Genomic DNA, 27,297 nt, shown 5'->3' with positions numbered 1-27,297 from the left:
GGAAGAAGCAAGGAAGGACTCTCAGAGAGAGGGTGGTTCTGCCAACACCTTGATTTCAGGCTTCTGGCCTCCAGAACTGGGAGGGAACACATTTCTGTGGTTAAAAGACACCCAGCTTGTAGCACTTTATTATGGCCGCTCTAGGAAATGAATTCAGTGACCAAGAGCTGGGCTTGGGTCGCATACAATACACTGTACATGCTGGCAAGTGTCAGAGCGGGAAGCAGAGAGGGCTGCATGGAGGAGCAGGTGCCTCTTTCAGTTGTGTCTGATGTTTGGGCAGGAGGCCCCAAAAACGGAACCGAAACTAAGGGCTCAGCCTGGCTCCTAGTAGATTCGGCTTTAATCATTTGTACTTTTTCATCTTTGCGTCCTCTATCGTGCCTGGTACAGATACTGTATCCAGTGGGTGCTCAGGAAATGTTCATGGGCTGTGCTGCCCTGATGCCCTCCCTGTGTTCCCCGAGCCCCAGAGCGGTGCCTACCACACAGCCCTCAAACTTTCTGCTGTACGTTGTATTGTTCGTGAACTTGTCTTGCTCCTAACAGCTTGCATTCACTTACCAAACTGTGATTGCTGCCCAGTGTGATGGGTAGCTTCTAGACCAGAAGGCCCCATCTGCACGTTTCCTGCTTCCCTCTGCCTCACCTCACCTGATTCCCTGTGCTCGACATGTCACAGTGCCGGTACACAGTAGGTGCCACTAAATGCTTAGTATTTTTGGATGAGCTGTGCATGTGAGGAGAGAGACAGCGTGGTGGGCCAGCTGGGCGGGAGGGAGCTAACCCACCTTTACTGAAAAAGAGATCTAGAGGCTGCTCTCTGCTGAGCTGGCAGAGAAGCATCAGCACCTCAAAACTTGTCAATTGGGATTCTGCTCACTGAGGCCACATGCTGAGCCCCTAATCCAGGCTCCAGAAGCCACAGCTTTATTCTCAGTGCGACCTGACCAATGAAATGCCTGGGCTCTCACCTGTGGCCGGAGCCATGAAAAACAAGAGGCAGAGGGCAGCCGTGAGGAGAGGGACCAGCATTTGCACTCAGGCTGTGTTCACTATGTTGCACACTTGAATCGTGCTGTGTTGTACGTAGCACAACACTGGAAATCAAGGGTCAGTGACCGGGGCTGGAGGCGAGGCTGAGCTGAAGTTGACAGCACCTTCTGACCACCCATCCAACAGCCTGCCACTTCTCATCAGCACCCAGCTTGTTCTGGGCACAGGTCCCTCTGTGACAAACTAGAGTGACTGTCATGCGGGGTCTCTGGTCCCGCTCCCCACACAAGAATGCAGGACATGGTGAGGCCAAAAAGGAACACCCATGGAGCCATAGGTAGGGGAGTCATACCACTACAGTCTCGCTGGGGGCTGGGTTGGAGACACAGGAAGCAGGAGCCACACGATCCACAATCTGCCGTCTGCTTCTCTGCCAATCAACCCCACTTGTTAGCTGCAATCTATGCTTGCTAGCGTAGCCACAGCAGTTATATTAGTGGCTGATGGCTTAACTGGTAACAGCTGACGGCCAACTAGTCACAGCTGATGGCCATCTACTACTACCTGAGCCAGCACCTTTCTATGTGAGGCCGAGAGCCTGGAAACTGCTTTGTGGGACTCTGTCCCCACATTAGCCCATGGAAACCCCTTCTGGCACAAAGATGACATTAGTCTACCTGGCCTCTTCACAGGAGCCCAGGGAAGTCTCTTCACTTGGCACAGAGGCGAAGGGACGTCACAGAGACAAGCTGGACTACAAAAGGGACCCTTCCGTGTTCACAGAGCCTGAGAGCTGATTCTTCCCCTGGCCGTTTGGTCAGCCACCCCAACCGTGAGGACTCAGGGTGCTGAGTGGGGAAAGGTTTGGAGCAGTCAGTTTTCCCGAAAGGCACCATCCAAAACTTGACACTGAAAGGTCAGCCACTCAAATGGGGTCCTGAGTGTGGACCACATCTGGTCGGGGCAGCCAACAACCCACAGGAAGACCCAGCAGCCATCTAGTCACAGCCACCATCCAGGGGACAGAAGCGCTATTGTCCTTCTCTCTACCCAGGATATGCTCAGCTGGGCAGTTGGTGAATGAGAACTGAGCATGACCTTCCACGTCAGGTTTCCCTGGCGACTGCAGGTGTGGAGACAAAGCAACGCCTAACACTGGGTGTTAAACCACTGCACAAAGTGGGTCGACACAACACCAAGGTGGCAGCCTGGCATTAAGGCCACAATGCCCCCAAGAGTGGCTGGACTTTTGCTATCTTGTCTGCGTCCGGTGTGAGGGCTCGAGCTGTGGGGCAGTCCCCAGCACACGTGAAGGTGACCTGGGTTCCAGACATCTTGCGTTGCGCTGGTCACGGAATACCAGAGCTTGGAAGGGTGTGCGCTCTCTAGCGAGCCCCCTACCTGGGCTGGCTAGGACAGGCCCAAGATACGGACTTACCAGGGGGCTGGCCGGAGGCCCTGGCTTCCTGAGAGGAACACTGCGGGAAGGCAGTGGGACCCCTGCCATGGACGGCACATCCTGTCCGCGGGACTCACAAGGGCTTCAAAACAAACAGACGCTGCTGCCCCAATTAAACTTTTGTTTTCCTTCTATGGTGAAAGCTCCAGGCTCGTGCGCTGAGTGGTCCTTCTCAGAACGACCCAGCTGCTGGTCCGTGGGAGCCAAGACCCCAATTTGAGCTTAGCTACAGAGCCAGAGCCGAGTGGTGGGGGAAGCGGGCCAGCTCCAACCGCCCCCGCACAGGCCTCCCTGGCTCCTGGGGACGTCAGCTGGCAGAACTGTCTGCTCAGAACCTCAGGGTCCGGGGCACAAAGCAGCCTCTGGGCTCGGGCAGGAGTGTGGAGGCCAGGGCAGGTTTGTGTCCGGATGGACAGGGCCTCTGGTGTCAGAGCTGGAAGGGCCTGGACCCATCCCCACGTGGAGGAGACTGCCGGTGAAGAAGGGAAGGGTCCTCATCCCCTATAGGTCTGACCGAGCAGTTACTAACCGGACGACTCCCCCTGGGCCTGGGCCCCCGGTTCCTCTGCCTCAGTTTACACAGTGGAATTCTCGCTTTGCCTTCACCCTACCCTCCTGAGCAGCAGCCTGGGAGGCCAGGCAGAGCCTCCAAAGACACGGGGCCCTTCAAGGGCAGCTCCTCTCGTTGGGCCCACTGTTACAGAGCTAATTCCCCCACCCCATCATCCTTAACACAGAAAAGAATGCCACCAACAAATGCTGGAATGAGTGACTGACATAGGCTTTACTGCATGACAAAGAGTCACCAACTCGTGAGGAGGTCACAAGCCTGCAGTGACAAACAGCCATAGTTCAAGCAGCAGCACCTGGGAAGTGCACATCCTGGCCGGGGTGTCAAGAGCACTGGGCGCCCAAGGAGGCCGGGCCACAGTGGACAAACCCACACCCGAGGGGCAGGTCCCGTCTGTGACCCCCGCCAGAAGACCAGCCCCCCACGGGCACCAGGCCCCTGCTGGCTGCACCCTCTGCCCCCACGTCACACGTTGGTGACAGGTGGTGGGGGGAGGCAGGCATCTAGGGAGGGGCAGGGAGCTGGCATGGGGCGCGGAGGACACAACAGGGTGGGAAGAGCCCAGGCGGAGCTGGCCCAGCATCTCACCACTTGCTCCTTCCTGCAGTCAGCAAAGGAGGGGGGCCGGGCTGGGTGGGGCGTGACGGCCTGACAGTGAATGAAGTGGCAGGTGCTGGTCCCTGGGGCTGAGGCCGTCCCAGAGCCAGCTCAGTGCCCAGGGCGACGGGGCCCTCAAAGCTTGGGAAAGGCAGAGAGGAGGAATTCAGCTCTCAGACCCCAGGACTGCCTCTTTCCTCTCACCCTGGCACAGGTGGAGGGAGGCGGGCAGCCTTTTCAGGACTGGGCAGCTGACGAGGGTGAGTGGGATGCAGGACAGATTAGAGGGAGTGCTCCCCCCTTCAGGTCTTGGCACAGGTCCTGACCAGCCCAGGTCCTGGCAGCAAACACCTAGCCCGGGTTAGGGAGGCCTCCCCCAGGGTTGGCTGTTGGCCCCAATCGGAAAAGGGTCTGGGGTCCGAGTCCCAATTCCCTTTCCAATGCCTCTGTCAGGCAGGACAAACCAAGGAACAAGAGTGATTGTGTTTCATTAAAAACTAGGTCTGCACATGAAGAATATATTAAAAAAGAGACATTCTTTGCTCCATTAAAATCATTCATTCACGGAGAATTTCCTGAGTACTGTGCCAGGCCCAGACTGTGTGCCAGTCGTGCGGGGTCCAGAAGTGTAAGGCACTGGCCTTGCCCTGCTCAGGGTTCCTTCTCCCTGGGAAGGCCGCTCCCACAGTGGAAGGCTGGCGAGCAAGTCCAGACCCGGAGGACAGGGAAGGCCTGGCAGCACGCACCACTGGACAGACTAGGCCTTCGAAGCAGCAGCCGGAGAGCATTCTGTCTGGGTCCATTTGAATACAAGGAACCCGCCAGGCCGTAGGCCCGGGCAGAGCACTGGGGGATGCTGTGGCCATTCTGCTCGGATCTGCAATGGCAGATACGGGCCCTGTGGCCAGAGGCCCAAGGGGGCCACGGTCTGTCCAGGCCTTCCCTGGGAAAGGAAGAGAGGAGGGAAGACCTGGGTTGTCAGGCCATGCATGCTACAGAGATGTAGGCTGGGCCTGAGGTCTCTAAGTTGAACAGATGGGAAAGCACCCTGCTTAGCACCTGGTAACCAAAGGCAGCTCAGGGACATCCCACCCAGCCAGGCTCTCCCAGGTACTCATTCATTATCCCTGTCCTGGAGGACCCTCCCCGAGCCTACAGGCCCCAGGAGCCATGCTGCCCAGAGACTGGTTCTACCAAACCCACCTCAGGATGGCAGCCCCTCCCTCCTGTGCTGGGTCTGGCAGAGCAGGTGGGCACAGTTTCCCTGCCCCAAGGAGCCTCCCTGGGCATCCCATCTCACTGTATCCTGGGGGCTGGGCTCCTGGTTAGCAAGGTACCTCACATGCTCTCCCCTCCACTTGCACGTGGCTGGGACAAGTAGGATCCAATGCCTATGGTGACCTCTGCGCCCTGCAGGGTTCCATGACCCCCAGGCCGGACAGAAAAGAACACGGTAGCACAGGGGTGCTGTGACCTGGGCTTCCACCCTCCGTCCCTGGGGGAAGAGGTCCTGGCCTGCAGGGCACAGACCCCACTCGCTACATGCCCCACCACAGGAGAGGGGCTGCTGGCCCAGGGCTGGCACAGGGGAGGGAGGGTCAGAAGAGGCTGGGAGCAGCCTGGCCAGGCGTGTCGTGGTCCTGGATGTACTGCAAGATGTCCATCTCATCCATGGCTTGGATTTGCGGCTGCGGCTTCTGCTGCCCAGCCACAGGCTCCGAGGGGCCCACTCTGGGGATAACAGCTGGCTTTCTGGGTAGCACTGGCTTAGCTGCCACTGGCGGTTTGGGCTTAGGCTGGGGCTGGGGCTGGGGTTTGGTCTCAGTCCTCAGGTTCAGAATCTGATCCAAGGCGTCGTCGACTCTAAAGAACCAGAGGGAGACGCCCTGAGTATGACCTCCTGCAAAACGAGCAAGGCCACCTCCCAACCCCAACCTGCCCTTCCACTACCTGCCCCGGGGAGGGAACTGAAAGGCAGGCTTCCCTTCCCTGCAACCCCGCAAAACAGTGGGGGCAGAGCCCGCCCCTCAGCAGCCTCCGGGGAGCTGCTCTGCAGATGGCCCCACTCTACAGACACTGACTGGCCTCTTTAGGTGACTTTTCCTTCAACCCTCAAGAAATAACAGTCTGACAACAACGGACAGGTCTTCCAGACAGAAAATCAATATGGAAACAACAGTCTTAAATGATACATTGGACCACTTGGATCTAATCGATATTTTCAGAACATTTCACTCCAATGCTGCAAAATACACGTTTTTCTCAAGCGCACATGGAACATTTTCCAAGATAGACCATATGGTTAGGCCACAAAACAAGTCTTGATAAATTTAAGAAAATTGAAATCATACCAATTGTCTTCTCTGATCACAATTCTATGAAATTAGAAATGAACTACAGGAAAAAAACTGGAAGACACACCAATTCATGGAGGCTGAATAACTTATTACTAAATAATGAATGGGTCAAGCAGGAGATCAAGGAAGAAATCAAAAGATATCTCGAGACAAAAGAAAATGAAAACACGACGACCCAAAATCTATGGGATGCCGCGAAAGCAGTCCTAAGAGGGAAATTCATAGCTTTGCAGGCCTACTTAAAGAAACAAGAAACATCACTAATCAACGGTTTATCTTCACACTTAAGGGATCTGGAAAAAGAACAGCAAAATAAGCCCAAAGGGAGCACAAGGAAGGAGATAATAAAGATCAGAGCAGAAATAAATGAAATAGAAACCAGAAAAACAATACAAAAGATCAATGAATCCAAGAGTTGGTTCTTAGAGAAGATAAACAAAATTGACAAACCTTTAGCCAGACTCATTAAAAAAAAGAGAGAGAGGACCTAAATTAATAAAATCAGAAATGAAAGAGGAGAAGTGGCAACGGACACCTCAGAAATACAAAAAGTTTTAAGAAATTACTATGAGCAACTATATGCCAACAAATTTGACAATCTGGAAGAAATGGACAATTTTCTAGAGGCCTACAAAAAAAAAAAAAAAAAAAAAAGAAATAACAGTAAGAGCTGCCAGATAAGGAGCCCCCGCTCTGTGCCAAGCACTTTAGACACATTATGTTGTTTGGGGGGGCGCATGGCCAAATCTTCACCCTGCAGATGTAGACACTCAAGTCCCAGGAGGCCAAGGGACCTGCCTGACATGACGCTGAGCATGTGGCAGTGTGAGTTGAAACCAGGACGTCTGACTTCAGAAGCAGAACTCTCCTCTGAACTCTCCTCAGCCAGAGCGAGAATAAATGAGGGGCTCTGTGGTGGGATGGGGTCTGCCTGCCCACGGTGCCCCTCTGGGGGCCACATGGGGGCTAGACAGAGCCCGCCGAGGGCTGAAGCCAGCCTTAGCGGGGCCTACCAAGACTCCTTCACGGCCCTGGACCTACCTCAGCCATGTGACGGTCACACAGAATCAGCCCCAGGTACCGAATGGCCGTTAAAAAAGGCGGGCTACAGCCCAACTCTGCCCTTTGCCTGAGGGAGCTCTTGCTGCCAGCTTCTGGTGGAAGAACTCAATTCCCGGAGACCAGATGCACAACGGAAGCCCGTGAGACCCATCCCACCACCCACCTACCCATGAACAGCTGTCTGGGGTTCAAGGTGACCTACAAGGCGCTACCCAGGGACAGGCTGCTCCTGGCAACCTCAGCTCAGAAGTGCCTGGCTCGCTCCACATGGCAGCCCTGAGCTACCCCGGGGCAGGTGCTAGCTCTTGCATCCTCCAATTGGAGACTGGGTGCCCAGAAAAGGCTCAGAGGGACTGAATTATCCTCAGACAAGGGCCCTGGGGGAAATAAAGCAGCAGCTAAAAGCCCGTGTCAGAGTTCAGGATTTACACTGCTTGGCAAAGCACTGACTCAGCGAACTAATCAGAAGCTGGATTTGCTCTGAGGTGGGGGTGGGGCTGTCTCATCTGGGATACAAGCGGCAGCGTGGGCACCCCTTTCCACCTGGGTTCCTGAATCCTGGCTAGAACAGGTCCCACGAGCGCCGTGAAATGCTGTGCGGTGCTTCCTCTTCAAGCCACCACGTGCACAGGGTCCTGCTTACCACTGGTTTTGCCCCGGCCGCCTGGCCACAGAGCCCTTTCAAGGCAGCACCTTGGAACACGCCCCGAAGCGATGCTCAGCAGAACTCAGGTCTGCGAGTGCCGGGGTCACGGATTTAGGAAGATCCCACTGGAACTGCCCCCCGGGACAAGCTGAGTCCTGGAGACAGCAGAGGCTCCCCAGGGGGTGGGGGGGAACATACTCCGCTGGGCCCTGCCACTCCCCAGGGCTGACCCTGTACTCCGCTTCCCTGTGCCTCAGTTTCTCTCCTAAACCTGTAATAACAATCCTGGCTTCTCCCAGCTGGCTGTGATGTCAGGGGCGAGGACACAGAAGCGTGAACAGATGCCAGGGGCCATGGGGAGATGTAAAGACAAGAAGCCGTCCTGTGACTCAGGCACGGCGGGTGCTTCGAGGGCTGTGTAATTGCCTGTGGCTGCTAACAAGGGTGCAGATGACAGCCTCCTGGGACTGCACGCCTCGGCGCCCTGAAACTGTTCCTGGAAAGAGACAGACAGCTCAGCTTCCTGTAAATCGCCAAGCACGGCCTGCATTCTAGGGGGCATGAGCAACGCGATGGAGAGATGCACAGTGCCATGCACGCTCAGAGCACGGGGTGCTGCAGAAGCCCCAGGCTGTGGGGTGGCGGAGGGGAGGGAGGCACATGTCCCAGCCTCTCCTTCTCCAAATGCTCGGAGAGTCCTGGACGGGGTGGGGAGGACAGGACACAGGCAGGTGGACCTGGGTTCCAATCCTGCTCTGCCACTTGGGAGCTGTGGTCGTGGGCCAGTTACCTCTCCCACACTCTCTGTTTCCTATAAAACGGACGTAACAGCACCCACCCACGGGACTGTTGTGAGGATAAAATACGATCACATGGGAAGAGCCCACATGCTGTGGGACACACGGCAAGCGCTCCATAAGCAGTGGGTATCCCTTCTGCACACGTTCTGCCAGTCGCCCTCCACGTAACAGGTAAGCCTCGCTCTCCCCTCTGAAAAACCAGCAGATGGGACCCTGCTGGCGACCAGCCACTGTCCAGCACATCTGCCCTCTGCTCCTTCTGAGTGGCTGCATGTTGCCAAGAGTTAGTTTTATTTGTTCCCAAAGCTGTTTATCCCAGTTATACTTGCTCTTGCAATTATATAACTATTTTTTACATAAACTAATAAAATGTGAGTGTGGAAGGAAAAGAAAAAGACTTAGATGCACACAGTTCTCTCTTTCTAGAAACTTCTGAGCTGCTGGAGCCCATCCCCGCTCATCCAATCCCCAATGCTGCCTCCTGGCCAGCTCCCACCCACAGGCTCCTGCCTTCCCAGGGCCAGGATTCCCTCCCTCAAAGGCCAAGGCTGGTGAAAGATCCCATGTTGAAAGATCCCATGGTGAAAGATCCCAGGTCCCTGGCTCTGTCCCGGCCACTCTCGGAGCTGGCAAAGCACTGCTGGGGGCAGGTGGTACCTGAACAGCTCTTCAGAGGCCTCCCTGTGGCCTGGGCGGGATGTGGGCCCTCCACTCTCACAGGCGGCTGGCAGCAATAAGGGGTCATCCAGGGGGACGGCCCCACCGAGGTCAGGATCGTCAAACAACTTCAGGGCTGTGGAGAGGGCAGCAGCAGAGTGATCAGAGGACGTCCTGACCCACCCCCAGCGGCCTGGAGTGTAGCGTAGAGACGCCTTGGCCCAGTCTCCGGGCCCCACTGGTAGAGAGCAAACAAAGGACTAGGCAGAGTGCAGAAGAACCCAAGGAATGGGGTGGGGGGGGCGAGGGACAGGAGCCGGTTGGGGCCGGCACAGCGGTGTCCCCAGCCCCACCCCCACCTGTCTCTGTACTGGGCCAGTCACCAGATGGCATCACTCGGTTCAAGTCCTCGTGGTCTTTCCACTGCTTTTAGGAGGAAAAAGCCTCTTCATGTGCCGGCCTCCCCATCACCCAAACTCAGCCCTCATTACTACGCTCCAGACTTCCAATGAGCGCTTACTGAGCGCCAACCACCGGCCAGGGGCTGCTGCCTGCGGGGAGCAGTGGTGAGCTGACTCCGTCCCAAGTGCAGTCCCTGCCTTCCAGGAGCCTGGGTCTATGCCCACCCTCTCCTCGTCTCCGCTGCGCAACGCTGCCCTTGAGGAAAGGAGATCGCAGCCTCCTCACCTGGAGTAGCCTTCTTCAGCAGGCCAGGCAAACTGCGCTTACCTTTCAGGATCCAGCTTGAGTGCAGCCCCCACCGGACACCCACCCCAGGAAGCCTCCCCTAGTGTCCCCACAGGCACGACGTTCTGCTCAGACCTGTTACAGATTCAGGCTACCCTGTAATTGTCAGGAGATGTACTTTCTCCCTTGAGAGGTCCTGAGGCCAGACTGTGCCTACTCAGGGATATGTTCTCGGGCCCAGCACAAAGCCTGGCCCTCGGTGGGTGGTCACCAAGTGCTGGCTGGAATTAATGGGTGACATCAATTCCCGGCCTTGGACGAGGGCCTGGGCAGGGTGAGGAAAGGTCAGACTCAGGGACAAGTCCAGAAGTCCTCAGCCTGCTGAGTGTTCCCCTTTCCATCTCTGTACAGAATCCTCTGATGTGATCTATGACGTGACATAAAACCTCCTGTCACAAACCAACCCTACAGTTGCAGCGCGTCTGGGGTCCCCGTCTGGTCACGACGATCCCAATCCACACTTCTCAAAGCAACAGAGAAAACTACCCTCCCCTTCCAACGGATGATGGGAATAAACATACAGCCCGGAATGTTCCAGGCTGTGGGAAAGGAGGCATTAGACTAGATTTCTCCAGCAGAAAAACTCCATGAGTGAGTCTGTATCATGTCAGACTTCCATCCTGCTCACGTGTGGCAGGTCAAAAGCCACTCACAGGCGGTCGGGTCACCGAGGGGACACCACGCGTGATGAACACCCAGGGGCACTACTTACGGTCCCTGTGGAGCATGTCCTCTGTGGGGTCCTGGGGCTTCCTGCCTGGGCCAAAGAGCTCCTCGTCAGGGTCTACTTCCTCGTCAAAGATGGTGAGCCGCGGCGCGGGTCTGGGCTTCACGGCCACGTCAGGCCGTTTCTTGGGCTTCTTGCAGCTGGAGAATCACAGACAAAATTCAAGGTTAGGACATTTCCGGACAGCCCCACCAGCTGGCCCAGGTGGCCTGGTCAGACCCACACAAGTGCTGGGTGGGCCTGAGCTTGTGTCCAGAAGGAACTTTTCAAGGACCTGACACTGGAGGTGGTGAGACCCTGCTACTGGACTGGACAAGCCCTGTGCCCAGGAAACCACTGCTGTCGGGACATAAGGGGGACAGGTGGGCGTCTGGACTACAAGGCCGACAGCTTGCATGGTCACAGGTCAGAGAATGCACTGTCCACCCAGAGGCAGTGGGGGCGGCCTGACCTCAGCACCCCCTGGGCCCAGACGCAGAGTCACTCCACGCTCCACGCCAGTTGCCAATGGGGGTGGATGCAGTCTGAGGCTGCAAACCTCAGGGCCTGGCCCCAGGGGAGAGCACAAAGCAGCCGCGGTAAATGCTCCCTGTTTCTCCACACACATTTCCCCATCCCTTGAGTGGTGTAACCTCCATCAACCTAGAAAGCACTTCAGTCGCACTGAGCAAACCCTACCTCCTTCAAGAAGCCTCTTAGCTACTCAGAACCCCACTCAACTGTTACCCCTAAGGTGGTCCAGGTCCTGCGCTGGGCCAGACACTGCTGCGGGAAACCGAAAGGGGGCAGGAGGGAAGCTTCTGGGCCGTGGGAGGGCTTCGTTTCCTGGTCCGGGTGGTGGTTACGCAGTGCACACGTAAACATTCATGAAAGCTGCAGATGTGCACACGTCACTGTAAGTCACACCCCAGTAAATACACTTGGTTTTAGTTTAACAGGTGATCCAATCCCTGGGGCTGATGCCTAATTTAGCCATTTCAAGGCTCCCGCAAACGAAAATTTTTATTGGAAACAGGATTTCTGCTTTGCCTGCCTTCCTGGCAGGCAATTCCATTGGACCAAGGTCACCGTCTGAGCTCATGCTGGCAACACAATGTGGCTAAAGTGCACCGAGAGGCTGGTTCTACCCCCAAACATTGGCACAGATTAACCAGCAGCAGATAAAAATAGCAGCAGGACGGCCCGGCGCGTGGAAGAGGAGGGTGCCCAGAGGCGACCATTCCCACGGTCTGGATGTAGATGCCTGGTAGGATGTCAGGCTCCCAGCTGAGATGGGGGAAGCTACCTGCAGGAAGGTCACAGGACAGAGCACACCTGGGCGATTAGGGCTGAAGCCTCGGCCATAGGCTCTCTGTTGTTGGGCAGATTGAAAAAACTGGTTCAGAGAAGCTAGGAGTCTGCCCAAGGCCACACAGCAGGCAGAGTGACACTGACAAGTGAGGGCAGTCATGCTGACAGTCGTCTACTCCTGCCCCCTCCAAGTGTCGCACAAGCAGGCAGGAGACACAGGACAGGGTGGGATAACAGCCTCGACCCTGCTGTGCTTAGGGGGACCGTGGCATATTTGGGAGGCAGCGAGAGAGAGCAGAGACTCAGTGGCAGGGGCTGTGGCTGTGCCAGGAAGCCCCATGCACCCCAGTCCCTGTGCTTTCTCTGTTCCAGGCACCAGCCAGATGGGCTCACATCACGGGCTACCAGGGACGTGCCTTCACTTTGGCACCAGCTTCAGGCCCTGCCTGTGATGCTGGGGAAGGCGACAGCAGCCTGGACTCCCTCCTAACAGCAAGTGTTTTCCAGAAACTTCAGCTGTACCCCCTCACACGCACTGAATCAGGGTGGCCACTCTTACTGGGATGTTTCCCTCTTTTATTTCATTGATTAGACAGAGTCACTTCAGCTCTACTGAGCCCCGGGAAGTGGGTTCAAAGACAGGCCATGGCTCTCGAGGCAGGCCACCTGGAGATGGCCCCAGCCAAGTCTTACCGGTATCAGAACCCCAGGGGCGGGTCCAGGAAGCTGTGTTTGAGTCCCTGTGGCATTGATGATCAGTCTGGTTTGGGAGCCACCGGACCAGCCTGGGGCCTGTGGGCTCTGCCCACTGCTGTCCCTCAATTACCCTTCACTTGGCCCTGCTCCTGGGTCTAGCAGGGACTGCAGCAGTGAAGGGCGAGAGCCTCCAGCCCAGGGAGGCAGCTCCCCAGGAGGGCAGGGCTGGGCCTTGCCACTGTGCAGCCACTGCCCGCTGGTCCACAACCCAGAAACTTAGCAGGTCCTGAAACAGCTCTTGGGGAAATCAAACTCGCATGCTACCCAGCAAACGGGCCCCTTGCAGCAGGGGGGGTGAAAGGCTTCCCATGGACCAGAAATCTGAGGAAGCACTGAGAAAAGGAAACCGTATGAAGAACAAAGGAAGTGAGAGCGAACCAACGTGATTAATTATCGCTGGAGAAGCCACATAGAGCTTTCAGTGATGTCCCTTCTTACACCTAGTTCTGGATCTGAGAGCACAGATTAGGGCGGACTTTTCTGCTATGTGAGTTTTCCTCTCAAACTGAATGAATGTTGTTGTTTTTCTCCCTGGAGATGTCTGTGATCTGCTGTTGTCTTGAATTGAAATAAAGTGAAACTACAGCACACAGGGGTGTGCCATCAGGCACCATCTGTGTGCTCCACCCCTTGCGACCCTGGGCCATCCTCTATCTCCCTGACTCTTCCCTGACCATCTCCGGGGCAGACAGAATAGGCAGAAATATGGAGCTTTGATGGCTAAAAGCCCCAGGGTCCTGTCCTGGTTGGTCCCCAAACTTCAGTCTCTGGACTCAGTAGTATGCCTGGTCCAGAGCAAATACTCAGCAAATATCAAATGTAAAAATGGATGGATGGATGCTGGATGTCAGTAGGAAGGAAGGAAGAAGTGGAAAGGAAGGACAGACAGATGAACAGCTAGATGGTTAGACAGGGTGACAGTGCAGCTGTTAGCCAGACTTATTTCTCCTACCCCTCTCCCCGCATCCCGAGAGGAGGGGAAAGGGAGTGGAGAGAGAGGGACTCTCGGCATCTGTCTGAGACACGAACCCACATTTAGAAAGCCCTCTGCCCCATCATGCCTCCTCCAGAGCTCGCTCAGTCACCTCAGCTGGTCTCTCCATCCCGCCCCTCAGCTGTTCTGTGAACAGCTAGCTCATCCATTCACTCTGAGTGCCTTCCCTGACCCAGCGCCTCCCATGTGCAAGAGCCTGTGTGGCTGATGAAGGAACAGAGATGAGTAAGTCCTGCCGCTGTCCCCAGAAACGCATAGCTGAGCAGTCAGACACATAACCTAATTATTACCACACAGAGCACTAATTCCAGGACAGCTGGAGCATAGAGGCGGCTTCCTCGTGGAGTGAGCAGTGACCGGGGTGGGCTAAGCGTGGATGGGTGACTCAGGCGGAGGAACAAGAGACCCTCGTTCCGTGAGGGTCTGTGGGAGCATGACTTGGGTGTGACCGGGAACCCAGTCCCCGCGGAAGCTTTGCTCGTGGTCCATGGAGAAACGCCCAGGGCCTGGAGGGGGGGAGCAGCGCTATGTGAGGGGGAGACGAGATCAGGGAGCGGAAGGGGGATGTCTAGGATGACGGCAGATGTCTGACCGCAGGTAGCGGGTCAGGCAGTTCACATGTGAAGCAGTCGCTCAGTCTCCAAGCCCAGTTTCCTCCCCTCACTCGTATGTCCTGTGAGCATGGATGCAGGCTGCTCACTCGGGCTACGGTCCTGGCGTCCCGCTGCCCCCGCCATCAGCATCCACCCAGATGTCTGGAGGACGCACTGCCCAGCTCTGCATTCCAAAGACATGTCCAGTCTCTTCACTCAAGGCCATGGCACCGGGCCCTGGTTCCAGTTCTCTGAGCAGAGTGTGGGAAGCCCAGCTTTACAGGAAAGCGTGTTTGTACAGGAACCAGCCTGTCCCTGGGAAGCTGAGTGACAGTCCTCAGGGACAGGGGGCCTGGAGGGTTCCCTGGGCACCAGGGGAAGGGGGAGGCAGGCAGTGGGCACTGTGGGTAGGCAGGGGACGAAAAGGCAGAGAGGCCTCCCCAACAGAGGGTATCAAGTCCATAAAGAACCCTTCACTGAGCTGGTACGGCCAACACCCCTGCAGAAGCTTCTGGGACCCTGCTCTGGGGCAGGCATCTGGGGCAAAGCGCAACAGAATAACCACTCTGTACATGAAAAAGTTCCTCAGTGCCTGTGATAGCAAACACCTACAGAAAACACAATGTCCCCAAGCAGGGGCCAGGCAATGTCATTTACAGCACACTGACCTGATGGACGGGGGAGCACAGAGTAAGAATGGATCAGTCTAGTGATTGCTAAGGAAAGACTAAGCATATAAACTTAAACAACAACAAAAGCAAATTGTGGACTGGCACACGGGACACAATCCCATTTTGCTACTAAAACACGAATACCCCAAAGTGTCTACTTTCATGACAAAAGGACTTTTAACTGTTTACAATTTTTATATGCTAATCATATATTATTCAAGTTATAATTAGAAATGTTTCTAGCAGAGTATTTCCAGCAGAAGGCAAAACTATTTCCGTAGAACTTCGTCTTTCTCAGAACTGTGAAGTCTCTAAAATAGAAAGTTAAATACGAGAACTATGTACGACGTGGAAAGCGACTACGAGAGGGCACTAAGTGAAAAAACAGTACAAAAAGGCACACGCGCTCATGTCTGCAGCTACGTGGTAACGCTGGGACCTGGACCCAGAAAAATCCCCTAAGTAGGAGAGCGGAGTGTCGGGACGGGCAGGGTAAGGGCTTTTTCTACCTTTAAGGCTTCCTAATCATGTAGTTACTCGTCTTTTCCCTAATCAAAACCAGGTTTGAAAGACAAAGAAAAGCCAGGCGAGTCCTGCTCCTGGCTTTGTGCTGCCGGCTCCCACCCTTCGAGCAGCCCTGCAGCGGAGCAACAGCGCCCTGCTGTGGCCACCGCAGGGAGGACCGACGCCAGAGCCAGACCCAGACGGGCACTTGGGGGTGGCGTGCAGGCACCGCTGGGACAAGCAGCGAGACTGACAGCACAGAATGGAGAAATACACATGCAAAGCAAAGTCATTTGCAAAGAACAGAATGTTCCCCACCAAAAGACGGAGTGCGAGAAAGTCAACAGGCCTACCTGGGTGTCCCTGGAGAGGACAGGAAATCTGACTTCAAGGCGTGACTGCCACAGCACACAAGGCTCTGGCCGAATCCCCACTCAACTCTGTCCTCAATTTCCCCATCTGTGAAATGGGATAATTCTAGGCCCCTGCCACCTCTTGGACTGCTGAAAGACTGGAATCAAGGGACAGCACGGGTGGGTGGCATCAAATCCTGACTCTGCCATCTGTATCTGAATGAATTTCGATGAGCTACTTGACTCCAAACTTCAGCTTCCTCAGACACAAAATGAGATCGTGCCAGTCAGCTTCCTAGGGCACCACTTCCCAAACCAGACCTACAGTGGACCTGAAAAGCAATTTGGTGCATTGTGACCTTTAAGAAAAATGAAGGAGAATAGGAAATATTTGTTCACATAAATTCTAATCAGTTTGCAACACTTAATAATCTCTCAAAAAATGTTGTTATTGTTCCTGATGAGGTGACAGCACTGACTAGTGTCACACTGGTCACTAAATGAAAAACTGGCAGAGGATCTTAAGCTTTCCTAGGATTCAGGAGTGAGACCCCTGGGATGCAGGCCAGGGATGGCGTTGGGGGACAGGTGGTCGCGGGACAGCTGACACGGCTCCCCACAATCTGCTTCTGAAACAAGTAGGAAATTCAAGGCAACCCTTGCCGTCCCTAAAGAGCATTTTCCTACCCAAAAAAGGAGCCGCTTTGCTAAGCATGTGCTTCAGCCAAAGGCTGGCACAAACTACCAAGGTCCATCTCAGCTTGGCACTGAGTCTGGCAACTCAGAACAACAGAGCAGAGAGCGTGAGTTCAAACAAAGCCCCATCCTCGCAAGGTAAAGCCCAAGAAGGGCCTGCAGGTCATGCCAGGCTGAGGACGTAACCTGGCCATCCTCGCTGCTGCTCTCTCACAGGGCCACTGACCCCACTCCAGGACAAGGCCGGCCGTGGAGAGCCAGGAGGGGCCTGACTCCTGGGTGCCAGGTGCCACAGGACCCCTGGCTCCGGTCCCGACTCCCTGAGCACCCGGGGCCCCTCCCTGAGGACGAATCCTCCTCCTCTCTAGGCTTGTCTCACAACCACCCTGCAGTGCAGGCGGCCCTGCCATGGCCCTCATCCCCACCCTCTGCGTCCACACCTCACATCCCCCCAGGGGAGGCCTGTGGAGATTGGGCAGTGCTTTCAGGACTCTACTTCTCTTGTAAAGCTGCCCCTGCCTGATTTCTCATCGGCTCTGATCCCTTTGTGGAATATGACCTGCGAGACAGGCCTCCCTCATCTGTTGACTGAACTTCAGTCAGTCTCATCGTGGCAAAGAGAATGTCACCCAGGGTCTGTGGTCTGATTCTGTGGAGGTATCGGGGCAGAAAGACGGGTCCTTGAAAAGAGCTAAGCACCAACATTCATGTTAACTCACTTACCCTTCACGAGAGCCCCAAACATAGGTGCTTTTATTACCCTATTTTTGCTTCAGAAAACTAAAGAAAAGGGGTAAATTGCCAAGGACACATGGCTGGTAAATGGCAGAGCCGGGATTTAAACCCGGGCAGCCTGGCTCCACAGTCCAGGATCTTACACTTTGTTCGAATCCCAGTAGCATTATTTACCAGCTGTCTGATCTGAGGCAAGTTACTTGCCTCGGTTTATTTAATCTGTAAAATGGGATAAGAACAGCTGCTTGCAGGGCATTGCTGAGACACAGTGTGCCAAGTACAACGCCCAGCTTGAAGTAGGTGCTCAAGAAATATTAGTTCCTACCTTGTTTCCTGCATGTTTGGGCCAAGAGGACACAGTGAGGGCTGTGGTGTGTTTGGGCTGTCTGCTTCCCTCTCATCTCCTTCTAGTTGGGAGGTCCTGCCCAAACACCTCGGCCTTTGCCCACTGGGGGGGTCCTTAGCAGCGAATGTCTGGCTCTCCAGTCTCATCTAGCCTGGAGCCCCTCCCCCAGCACTGGGTGGGCCTTGCTGTGTGGGCTCAGGAGCAGCTCTGTGAAGGCACTCAGCGGGCAAGGAAAGGAGAAGGAATGAGAAGGTGGCAGAAGCAGGACACCATCCAGAAGGGACAAAGACCTCTTCTCCAGCCAGTGTACGTGTGTGCGCCTGTGTATGCGCATACGTGTAAAGGAAAACACGCCATCGGCCAGGGGACCCCAGGATCACTATACTCCTTGCATCACACCGTTGACACCTCTTGGGCCACCAGTCCCTTCCACACATGTGATTCACGGGAGCCTTACAACCACCCTGTGGGGAGGCAGGGCCAAGGTCAACACCCCGTTTACAGACAGTGAAACCCGACCCAGGGAGCCCCAGTCACATGCTGCATGTCACACACAGGCTGCCAGTGACGAGCTGCACGGAGAACCCAGGCTGAGGGGCTGGCTGGGTGTGTTCAGGCCAGCTCTGCCAGGCTTCAGTGCAGCGCCGGGGGGCGGCGGGGGGGGCCACCCTGTGACCAGGGAGGGGCAGGCGACGCCTGAGCCCAGCCCTGCAGACACGGGCCATGTGGAGGGCGAGCAGACGGCCGGTGCCCCGAGCACAGCAGGCCATGCAAGGTGATGGCCGAGAAAGACGGGGTCTTCTCAGATTCCCGGGGGGGGGAGGTGTCCCCAGAGCCTGGAGCCAGCCCGAGGGGGCCCTCCCCAGCGCGGGACACCTACCGCAGGATGCCCAGAGGGTCCAGTGCCTCCTCCTCCTCCTCCGAGGACGGCCCTGCATCCTCGCTTCTCTGGCCGGGGATGAGCGGCCCTTCTGCTCGTTCCCGCTGCGGGAAGAAGTCGAGCGCCTGCCCGTCGTCCCCGGCCTGACTGTCGGCGTCCAGGACTGAGACGCCTCTGATGCTGAGATCTGCAGTCCCCGGGGATCTGGTGCCTGTGGGGGGACAAGAAAGACAGCATCTGACACCCAAGTGCCAGGGGACAGGGAGGCGCCTCGCCACACGCAGGGCTTAGCTTCCTGTGGAGTCCTGGGTCCAGGACGCAGGTCTAAGTGGATGGGGCCAGCCAGGGCTCCAAGTGCCTGCTGTAGCCCCCCAGGGTTTGTGGGTGACAGCGAAGCCTAGACTGCAGCCGTTCCAAGTGGGAGCCTCTGAGCAGAGCAGAGGCCGCGGCTCCTGAACGTCTAAGGCTCAGGGCCTGGCAAGGCCTAGCCCTGGGCAAGGGGAGACCTCAGGGATTTGGGACAGAACCTCAGGTACCTAAGAATTCTAGCAGCTCTGGGCTGCTGACCAATTCAGCGTCCTTGGAGACACAGCGCAGAATCTCATTGAACACAGCTGTCCTTTCCCGGATGTCAGACTCGCCAACGAACAGGACCTTCCTGGGGAGCGGGGGAAGGCTGGCCAGTGGGTAATGACGGCTCAGTTTCTGGTAAAACTCCTCAATCTCGCTGTACTTTTTGGAGACCTGGAATGACAGAAATACACAGTTTCCTGAGTGAGGAGTGAAGCGAGTGCTGCTCCTTTCACCGCACCCAGAGGTCCCGAGAGCCAGGGTATTCAGAGCCCTCGCTCAGGACCGGCTGCCACAGGAGTGTGGCTTGGCTGTGCCGGCCCCTGACCCTCTGCCCAGCTCCCTGCCTCACGCTCCGTTCCTTAAGTCCCCGAGGCAAAGCTGGGCTGTTACGGAAGTCTAAGTGGCCCACAGGAAAGATGCAATCATGGTGCATTCTGGGCACTGTCACAGGTACAGACAGAGACATTTGATGCAGAGACCCCAGGCCACAGGAGCCCATGGCCACCACTTCCGTTCTAGGCGTTCTGTGCATTACTAGATGACCTCATGGTCTGGCCAGCTGCTAGGTCATCTTCCGTTCTCAGCATGGATCTCTGGATCATTCTCCCATGAATTAGCAGTGGAGCCCGTCCTTACAATACCCAGGTGGAGAAGAGCCAGGTATTGCACAGTTAGTTTCTCTGCCACCAGCCAGGACCTGTCTGCACAGCAGGACTTTGGAGAAGCAGGCCAGGGCTCGGCTGGCCATTAGAAGGTGGTTCTGGCCGTCTAAGTCACCCTGGGGCAGCACTCAGCTTCCCTCCTCTCAGCCTCTCCCCAGGACTCCCAGTGCAGCTCAGGGACTGCTTGTTCACATAGCAAGCTCTTGCCGCATGTTTACTCTGCATGGGGTCACCCCAGCATGTCTCGGTCTCATGTGGGCGAGCGGCCATAGCAGTGGTTTGTGCTGTCATTGTGGTCTGTATAACCCAACGTGGGCAAAGAAGACTCACTCGCTCTGCACCACACACCCCACCAACAACCCAGCGCCCTCCCTCGGTCCTGGTCTCCTCTGTGCTCTCCTGGTATGCCGGGCCTGTCTCCCCAACTTGTCTGTGGGAGCGAGATGACGACATGGATATTGCCCTTCTGCTCCCACGCCATGGCCACGCCCGCAGCACACGCTGCGGATGGACAGCAGGGCATCTGGACGCATTCACACGGGACCCCAGGCAATCCCGTTGTACAGCTATGTTGGAGCACACAGTCCTGGCACACCCCCTGAGAGGGGTGAGAGTTCCAGAGGCAGGTGGCTGGCTCACTGGGAGACTTCAGCAACTGCCCGTGGGGATCACCTGGGACAGGGCACTGCCGCCTGCAGTTGTCAACACAAGAGCCTGGCCCGGGAGCTTCCCTGGGAACAGCCCTCACAGAAGGGGAAGAGGGTGCCTTCAGGAAGGTGATGCAGGCTCCCACCCAGGGTGGTCCTGAGAACTCGAGGCCAGAAACCCCACCCAGCAGAGCCGGCCAGGTGGGGGCCGAGCGCCCTCTGCTGGCCTGACTGCTCCACGCAAGCCCGGCCCAGGGAGCCACCAGGACCTGGGTTCTGGACCAGAGGAGGCTAAGGGAGAGGCACTGTGAGCTGAGGGTGAGAACTCCCATGTACTGGTGGCTCGCTGAGCCGGCAGACAGTATCACCACCCCTATCCCTCTGACATCAGTGTGTGTCTGCACCGCCAGCAGAGGTAGGGGTGTCTGCTAAACCGTAAGCAAATACCACGGCCTTTCCCAGAGGCTGGTTAAGCTGTGGTTAGTAATTAAATTCACTTTATAATATAACATGTATGTCCTTTTAAGGAGTAGGATGCAATATGCTCATTTGTTTATATTTTAAGCTAAATCATCAATCTTCAAAGAGATTCCTACATCCCATGGGAAGTAAATGTGTTCTTTGCCCTCACCTGTGCACACACATGCACACCCCACAGGGCACGGGTGTTACTGGTTAGGAAAAAGTGGCATTGGCGTGAAGCATGGGGGAGTTAAAGATCGTCACACACACCCTCGCATGTGAGGCTGGGCCTTTGTACAGGATGGAGCAGGCGGCCGGGGCACTCCGCGCGGGCTCCCGGAATGCTGCCTCTCCGTCATGCAACAGATGGTCCCCCTCTTCTGTTCCTGACCCTGAAAGCTTGGCTGTGTTGAGCTCCACTCTGGGTCAAGTCAGATCACCAGGCGCTGCAAGCCACCCGCAGAGCAAAGCAGACCCAGAACTACCACTGGCATTACTCCTTGGTTCTCACCAAAAGTCAGTCTAAAAAGCAAATGACAAACATCGTGCTCTTTTAGATACGTCCCATGATGTGGTGAATGTCCCTTAATGAAAGATTTGTGCCATAAGCTTTTTCTCCCTTACACTCTGGTGTCTCTTCTAAGAGGTCACCAGAGTGAGGTAATTCCCTGTTTCCCTTTCTTTCTCGGCTGCCAGGAGATGGGAACTCCCTCTGTGCAAACCTGCAGCCGGTTGCTCCTGTCTGGACGGCAGACTCTTGCTCATTTCACCTTTACCTAACAATCCTGTGGCCCGTCTCTCCTTTTACAAGAAGCCAAAGGTAAATACTAAACGAATGAGATTGTGATCTTGCCCCCACCAACCCTTCTTGTAACTCACTGCTCCCTGAAATCCTGACTCCATGATGCGCCCTTCTCTTCCCTCAGACTCCAGGAGGCTCCTCCTTCTCCATGACTGTCCCTGGGCTGTGATGTCCCTGGGGTTTCCCGCTCGGTCCTTCCTTCCACGCTCCATGTCCATTTTCTGGGCCACTCCATCCACTCCCAGACTTTTAACATCACCTCCAAGCCGATGCCTCCCAATCCCACCGACCTTGTGTTCACTCCATCCTTGTGTACCCATCGGTGGACACGTCACACTTGACCCTTCCCGAGACCTGCCCCTCCACCAGTGCTCTTGATTTCAGTTAGTGGAAGCAATCAGCAAATTATGTGCATGGTACCTCGGAACTATTTTCAGCTGTCACCCTCATTTCCATCCTAAGTACTGCTGGCCTGCTCCTAGCCCTCACCTGGGGTATTACTGTGTGAGCCTTGTAACTGAGTTGCCACCCCCGCTCCCTGATTCCTTCCAGTCCAACTCCACTCTCCCACCAGACTGGCCAGGGAAAGGCAAAAGGACCATGTCACTTCCCAACTTAAAACCCCTCCTTGGCTGTAAGACAAGCGAGGCTCCCTACACACAAGACAAGCGAGGCTCCCTATCTCTGAGGGGATCCCTACACACCTTCCATGACCTGGATTCTGCCCGTCTCGCCTTCATCTTCTGTCACTTCATCCAGGCTCACAGGTCCCCACAAAACACTGTTTCTGCCTCCATGCCTTTCCTTAGGCTGTGACCTCTGCCGGGGACACCCTCTCCCCTTCTGCTGCCGCTTAGCTCCACCTGCTCTATAAAACAGCACGGTCCTCACCTTTTCCGAGAAGTCTTCCAGAACTCTTTCTCTGTGGTGGGTTAGGTGCTTCTTCTCTACACTCCCACAGCCACGTGTGCTCCTGTCACTGCCTGTATCTGTCTCTTTATCAGTCTCTCTCCCCATGGACTGTAAGCATCAATTTACTTGTGTCCTTACTATCAGCATGCTCTGGCACTCCCAGGCCCTGAGCGAGTGTTGAAGAAGTGCCCACTCCCTGATGCTACTCGAACCCTGGTGGCAGGTATGCCTGCCCACGTGGACCCCTGGATCCTGGGCACCCTCGACCCCCGCCCTCCTGGCAGATCCCCCAGCTCACCAAGAACTGGACGACATCCTCAGGTCTGTGCTTGGCAGATTTGAATGCAGCCAGCCGGGTGACCACCAGGATCTGGTACTCCACGTGGCCTGACGTCATCGTGCCCCGCACTTCCTGGTGCTGGGGCACGCTCAGGTCGAGGCCCGTGTGGACATTCTGAACTTGCCTGTCAAAGGGAAAGAAGGCAAAGGAAGCTCAGATTCCAATCAGCAGGCTTCTTGAGCAAAACGCAGGCAGGAACTCGGCCTGGGTACGAGGCTGCTTCGTTGGCCAGACTCAACGGTCACGGCTCCAGGCTACCGGCTCTGCCACACGCCAGCCCCTCACAAAGCCTGGCTTCCTGGGCCTGGGACCTGTCTTGGGGTTGGTCAGGGACAAAGGGCTGTTCCCAGCAAGAAAACAGGTGAGAGCAGAGAAAGTGGGGCTGGTGGAGAATCAGACAGCTAAGTGTCTTACAGACTCAGCACTTGAGCTCCTGCAGGGTTTGTGGGGATGGCATCCTGGGTGCTCTGTTCACACCAAGGAAAGTGCCTGGCTCCTGTGCACACAATGCAGGCATGAAAGCCCGCCGTGAATCTCAAAGTAGCCAAAACTCCTCAGCTGACCAGAGGGGCGCAGGGCTGCTACAGAACCTGCCTGGGGTGGTGGTGGGGAGATGGAAAGGGCGCTGGACGCCAGCCAGGCACTGAGGGGCCCTTACAAGGCACGAGAAGGCTGCTGTCGGAGGCTCTGAGGGGATCCTCAGCAAAACACTGCCGCTCTTGGAGACTTTGTAAATGCTACGTAAACATACTGAATGATATGCAAGGCAAAGAAGTGATGGAATGTTTTCTCTGAAGTTAGAAAAAAAGCTAAATGTGATCCTCATCCTAAGTAAGGGCAAGGCAGACCCATGCACGCAACCTTACGTCACACAAACACCTATGACAGGACGTGCCAGAAATGGTATCACGGTGGAGACCTACCATGGGCTGGGCAGGACTTTCAGAACACAAGAAAGGCGAGGCCCTGGGGGGAGGCAAGGGGCCGGCCAGAACCGTGCGTGGAGCAAGGCTCTTTCCCTCTCTGGAATTATATCCCAATCCATCAAATGACACCCTGCCCCCGGTACTCCTTCCAGGCAGGTTCCTCCCAACTCCACATTAGGCATGTGACAGTCACCAATGTGAGGCCATTTATCACCAAACGGGGAGGACAGCCACCATACGCCTATACATGAAGTGTGTATATACATTCACTGACCATACAAACCTGTGCACACGCGAACACCTCCTGGGTATGAGGCACACCATAAGTACGAACAACTCAGGAGGCCCCGGCGGTCCTGCCTTCTGTCGGATATTAAATGAGCCCTGATGTACATGTGCATGAGGCAAAAGCACACCACACAAATCAGCTCTCTTTCCCTTTCACCAGTTAGCAAATAAGCATCCCTGGCCTTACACTGAGTGTGGACCGTGCTGCTGCTGGTGTAGCACATGGGTGTTACTGTTAGGAGTGTGGGAGAGCAAAGCCAGACTAAAGGTTAAAGGTGGGTGTGACAGAAGCTGGCACCATTGCAGGCTCTGTTCTAAGGACCTCACCTGTCTAAGTCACTCAGCCTCCCGCAGCCCTACAAAAGGGCACTGGTATTTAGATTCATTTAAAGACAGGGAGATAGTGAAGACAGGCTCGGGGTCTCTGCAGGTCAGAGGCAGAGCCACGGCTCATTCCCAGGCCGCTCCCCCAAAGCTCCCCACCTCCCTGCTGACCATAGAGTAGGCACCTCCTGTCCATACCAGGCACAGAGTAGACCCTCAGTAAAAATCTGCTGGATGAAGGTGGGAATGCATGTGGTGATGGAGACGGGAGGATGGGCCCTGTGCTTGCACGTACCCTGCTGGCAGCCCCTTGGGTTTCCTGGTGCCTACGAGCAAGAAGGAATGGGCACCACAAACCTGGCCTTCCCCACCCGCACCTGCCTCTGAGAACAAGTCCTGTGCAGGTGGGGCAGCGAGGAAAGTCCCTCCCAAGCAGCCAGGATCAATCACACCCCCCTGGTCTGTGAGTTGCTGAGAAGGCTGCCTGCTGAGAGCTCTGCTCATACCTACCAATCTCAAACCTCGTTCTTACAGAAAAGGAAACCGAGGCTCAGCGAGGGGAGGTGACTTTTGTGGCACTGGGGAAATGTCCTCCGCCAATGACGAGATGACCTGCAACCTCACTGGACCATGCAGGGAGACCAAGCAGGCTCTCACATCAGGGTTTACATAAAGAATCCTGTTTTTCTAGACCGGAAGTAATAGGGAAGTTCAGTTACAGCTGGAAAAATAGCAGCTGAGCTGGGTAACACATTCATTTATGTAATAAAATTGGCATCTTTGCCCAAGATTTTGTGTGGTGGGGACAAGGGTAGAGTACATGAAAATATTTGAAGTGAGTCACTTTACAGATATTAAAAGGGGGGAAATAAGAGTAAAACCATGTCCATGCCGGTCTTTCCAGGATCCATCTTGCACCGGGTCCTTCAGGCCTGGGCCAGGGTGGGCCCACACTGCATCCTCCACTTCCCAGGGTCCCCTCCAAGGTCTTTGCTATAACTTCATTTCTCCTGAGTTACGTCTTTGAGGGCTGCCCCTCTCTCTTCCCTTCAGTGGTTAAAGTCCACTCTTCCTGCAGGACCTGACCTCATTCGCCTGCTCCCAGAACCCTGGGTACATACCTGCACTGTCTTCCCATGGCAACCTGAACTTACTACCCCGCCCAGCACCTGTGCCCGCGGGCCTGCCCTCATCGCAGTGTCTCTCCCTGCAGAGCCCGGCCTTGTCCAATTTACTGGTCTGGTCCCCAGGGCTAAGCACCGGGCCTGGCACACGGTGAGCACTGAAGGGATGCAGAACTGGATTTGGGGGCCAAAAAGAAATGAACGCAGGTCGGCAGGGAAGAGAAGAAGAGGGTTCCCTTCCACAGGGTCTTGAGCTCATCACCTTCTAGGGGCCACAGTTTCCCCATCTGTAGGACAGCGACACTCGATGCCGCCCCCCTCTCCTGTATAGCGATGGAGGGGCCGAGCCTAGACAAATGGTCAGAGCGCAGGCTTGGCCCGACATGGCGCGGTTCCGGGGCCGCCGCCCTCCGCCGGCTGATCCGCCCGGGCGCCTCGGGTCACGGCTCGCGAGCACCTGGACCCCACGTTGTGCAAGACGTGGCGCCAGGCGCGGGGGTCTGGCTCACCTGGAGGTGACGAGAACCGGTGGGGACTGCATTACGGCGGCGTCTCGGGGAGGGGCGCGACCGGTCACGAGACCACGGGCGCCGGCGTCGCCGAGTCCCCGCCCCGGGCGCTCTGCCCGCCCCCTAGTGGCCGCCGCGCTGGGCCAGCGGCGAGGGGCGTTGCCAGGCCTGTCGGGAAGTCCCGCCCCCGCCCCTTACACGCCCTCCGGTGCCAGAGCGAGGGGCCAGAGCCAGCAGGGTGCCCGCGGTGCGCGAGGAAAGCGAGGCCTTCCGGTTGGTAACCGAAAGTCTTGATTTGCGCCTGTGGTCCCGGCATCGTTAGTAATGGTGTGGAAAAGAAAGTTTGTCCGCCCTGCGCTAGCAGAGCCAAACGCTAAACACAGAATTACGGTGGAGAAAGACTGGCTACTTTGTTATGAATGGTGCCACCCAGGAAAATAGGAAGCGGATGTCAAAAGCCCTAATGCTCAAAAGCCGGATCTCCCGGGTGGTGTGTAGTTTATAGATTATATAGGGCAAAATCACAAGACCCCATGGGTTAGGGGGTTGGGGTCATGCTGGGAGCTGATTGGTCAGAGGTGACGTAAGGGTAATGAGTCATTTCTTCAGCTCTTGAGGACAGTTCTGAGGTCTGTACCAGCGTCCCTCTGTCTCGTTTCTTGGGAAAGTAGCCAGGGAGTTGTTCTACCTTAGGGCTCAGAAGCTGACACGTGACTTAGGTCAAGATGTTATCTTTAGCCTGTCCTAGGTCCAGACCTGGTGATCATTAGTCAGGTCCCAGCAAGTGTCTTCGGCTGCCTTCAGACTGCTGATTATAGAGGAAAGATTAGGTCTCTAAGGGTTATATCTCTGTCTCTATCTCTCTATCTATCTATCGTGCTAAAAAAATGTATACAAGTGGACACTGGTCAACGTTGTTCAAGCAGTAGTTCGCTGTAATCAGAAGTATCTGGACGCTGATGGGAACCACTTTGAGCACCTCTTGTAATTGCAGAAGTCAAATGTGACTTGTATTCATCTTTTGTTATCGGTATATATTGAGTATTACAATTTTAATACAGTTTTACTTTCTTAAAATGTGTATACATTTTTTGGCACCGTGTGTGTGTGTGTGTGTGTGTGTGTGTGTGTGTGTGTGTTGGGGGAGGAGAGAGAGAGAGAGAGAGAGAGAGAAAATGTGTGCTAGGATTTGAAGTTAAATTTAATCAAAGTCATAAGGACCCTCAGTTTCAGTAACAGTGCCTGTTTCACTCTTAGGAATTTCTGGACTGTCCTAGTTCAAAGGATAAAT

The 27,297-nt window shown here is 55.6% G+C and overlaps 1 protein-coding gene across 2 annotated transcripts; it reads right to left on the bottom strand.

Moving 5' to 3' along the window:
* Positions 1–3,220: 3,220 nt before the first annotated feature.
* Positions 3,221–26,106, bottom strand: HS1BP3 (HCLS1 binding protein 3). Of its 2 annotated transcripts, none has more exons than XM_033125135.1 (7): positions 26,007–26,106; positions 22,794–22,959; positions 18,974–19,181; positions 18,438–18,648; positions 10,605–10,759; positions 9,146–9,281; positions 3,221–5,486 (listed from the first exon to the last, which is right to left on the bottom strand). In XM_033125135.1, exons 1-7 carry the CDS (start codon positions 26,036–26,038, stop codon positions 5,222–5,224), a joined length of 1,173 nt encoding a protein of 390 aa, XP_032981026.1. In that variant the 5' UTR covers positions 26,039–26,106; the 3' UTR covers positions 3,221–5,221. The 2 variants fall into 2 exon arrangements, with proteins under 2 accessions (XP_032981026.1, XP_032981027.1); XM_033125136.1 differs by lacking the exon at positions 26,007–26,106 and adding an exon at positions 25,760–25,977.
* Between the last annotated feature and the right edge of the window lie 1,191 nt (positions 26,107–27,297).

This window comes from Rhinolophus ferrumequinum, chromosome 13 (assembly GCF_004115265.2).
Source record: "Rhinolophus ferrumequinum isolate MPI-CBG mRhiFer1 chromosome 13, mRhiFer1_v1.p, whole genome shotgun sequence".
Taxonomy (NCBI): Eukaryota; Metazoa; Chordata; class Mammalia; order Chiroptera; family Rhinolophidae; genus Rhinolophus; species Rhinolophus ferrumequinum.
The sequence above is the reverse complement of the archived record's forward strand: the minus strand, read 5'-3'. Positions and strand labels throughout refer to the sequence as shown.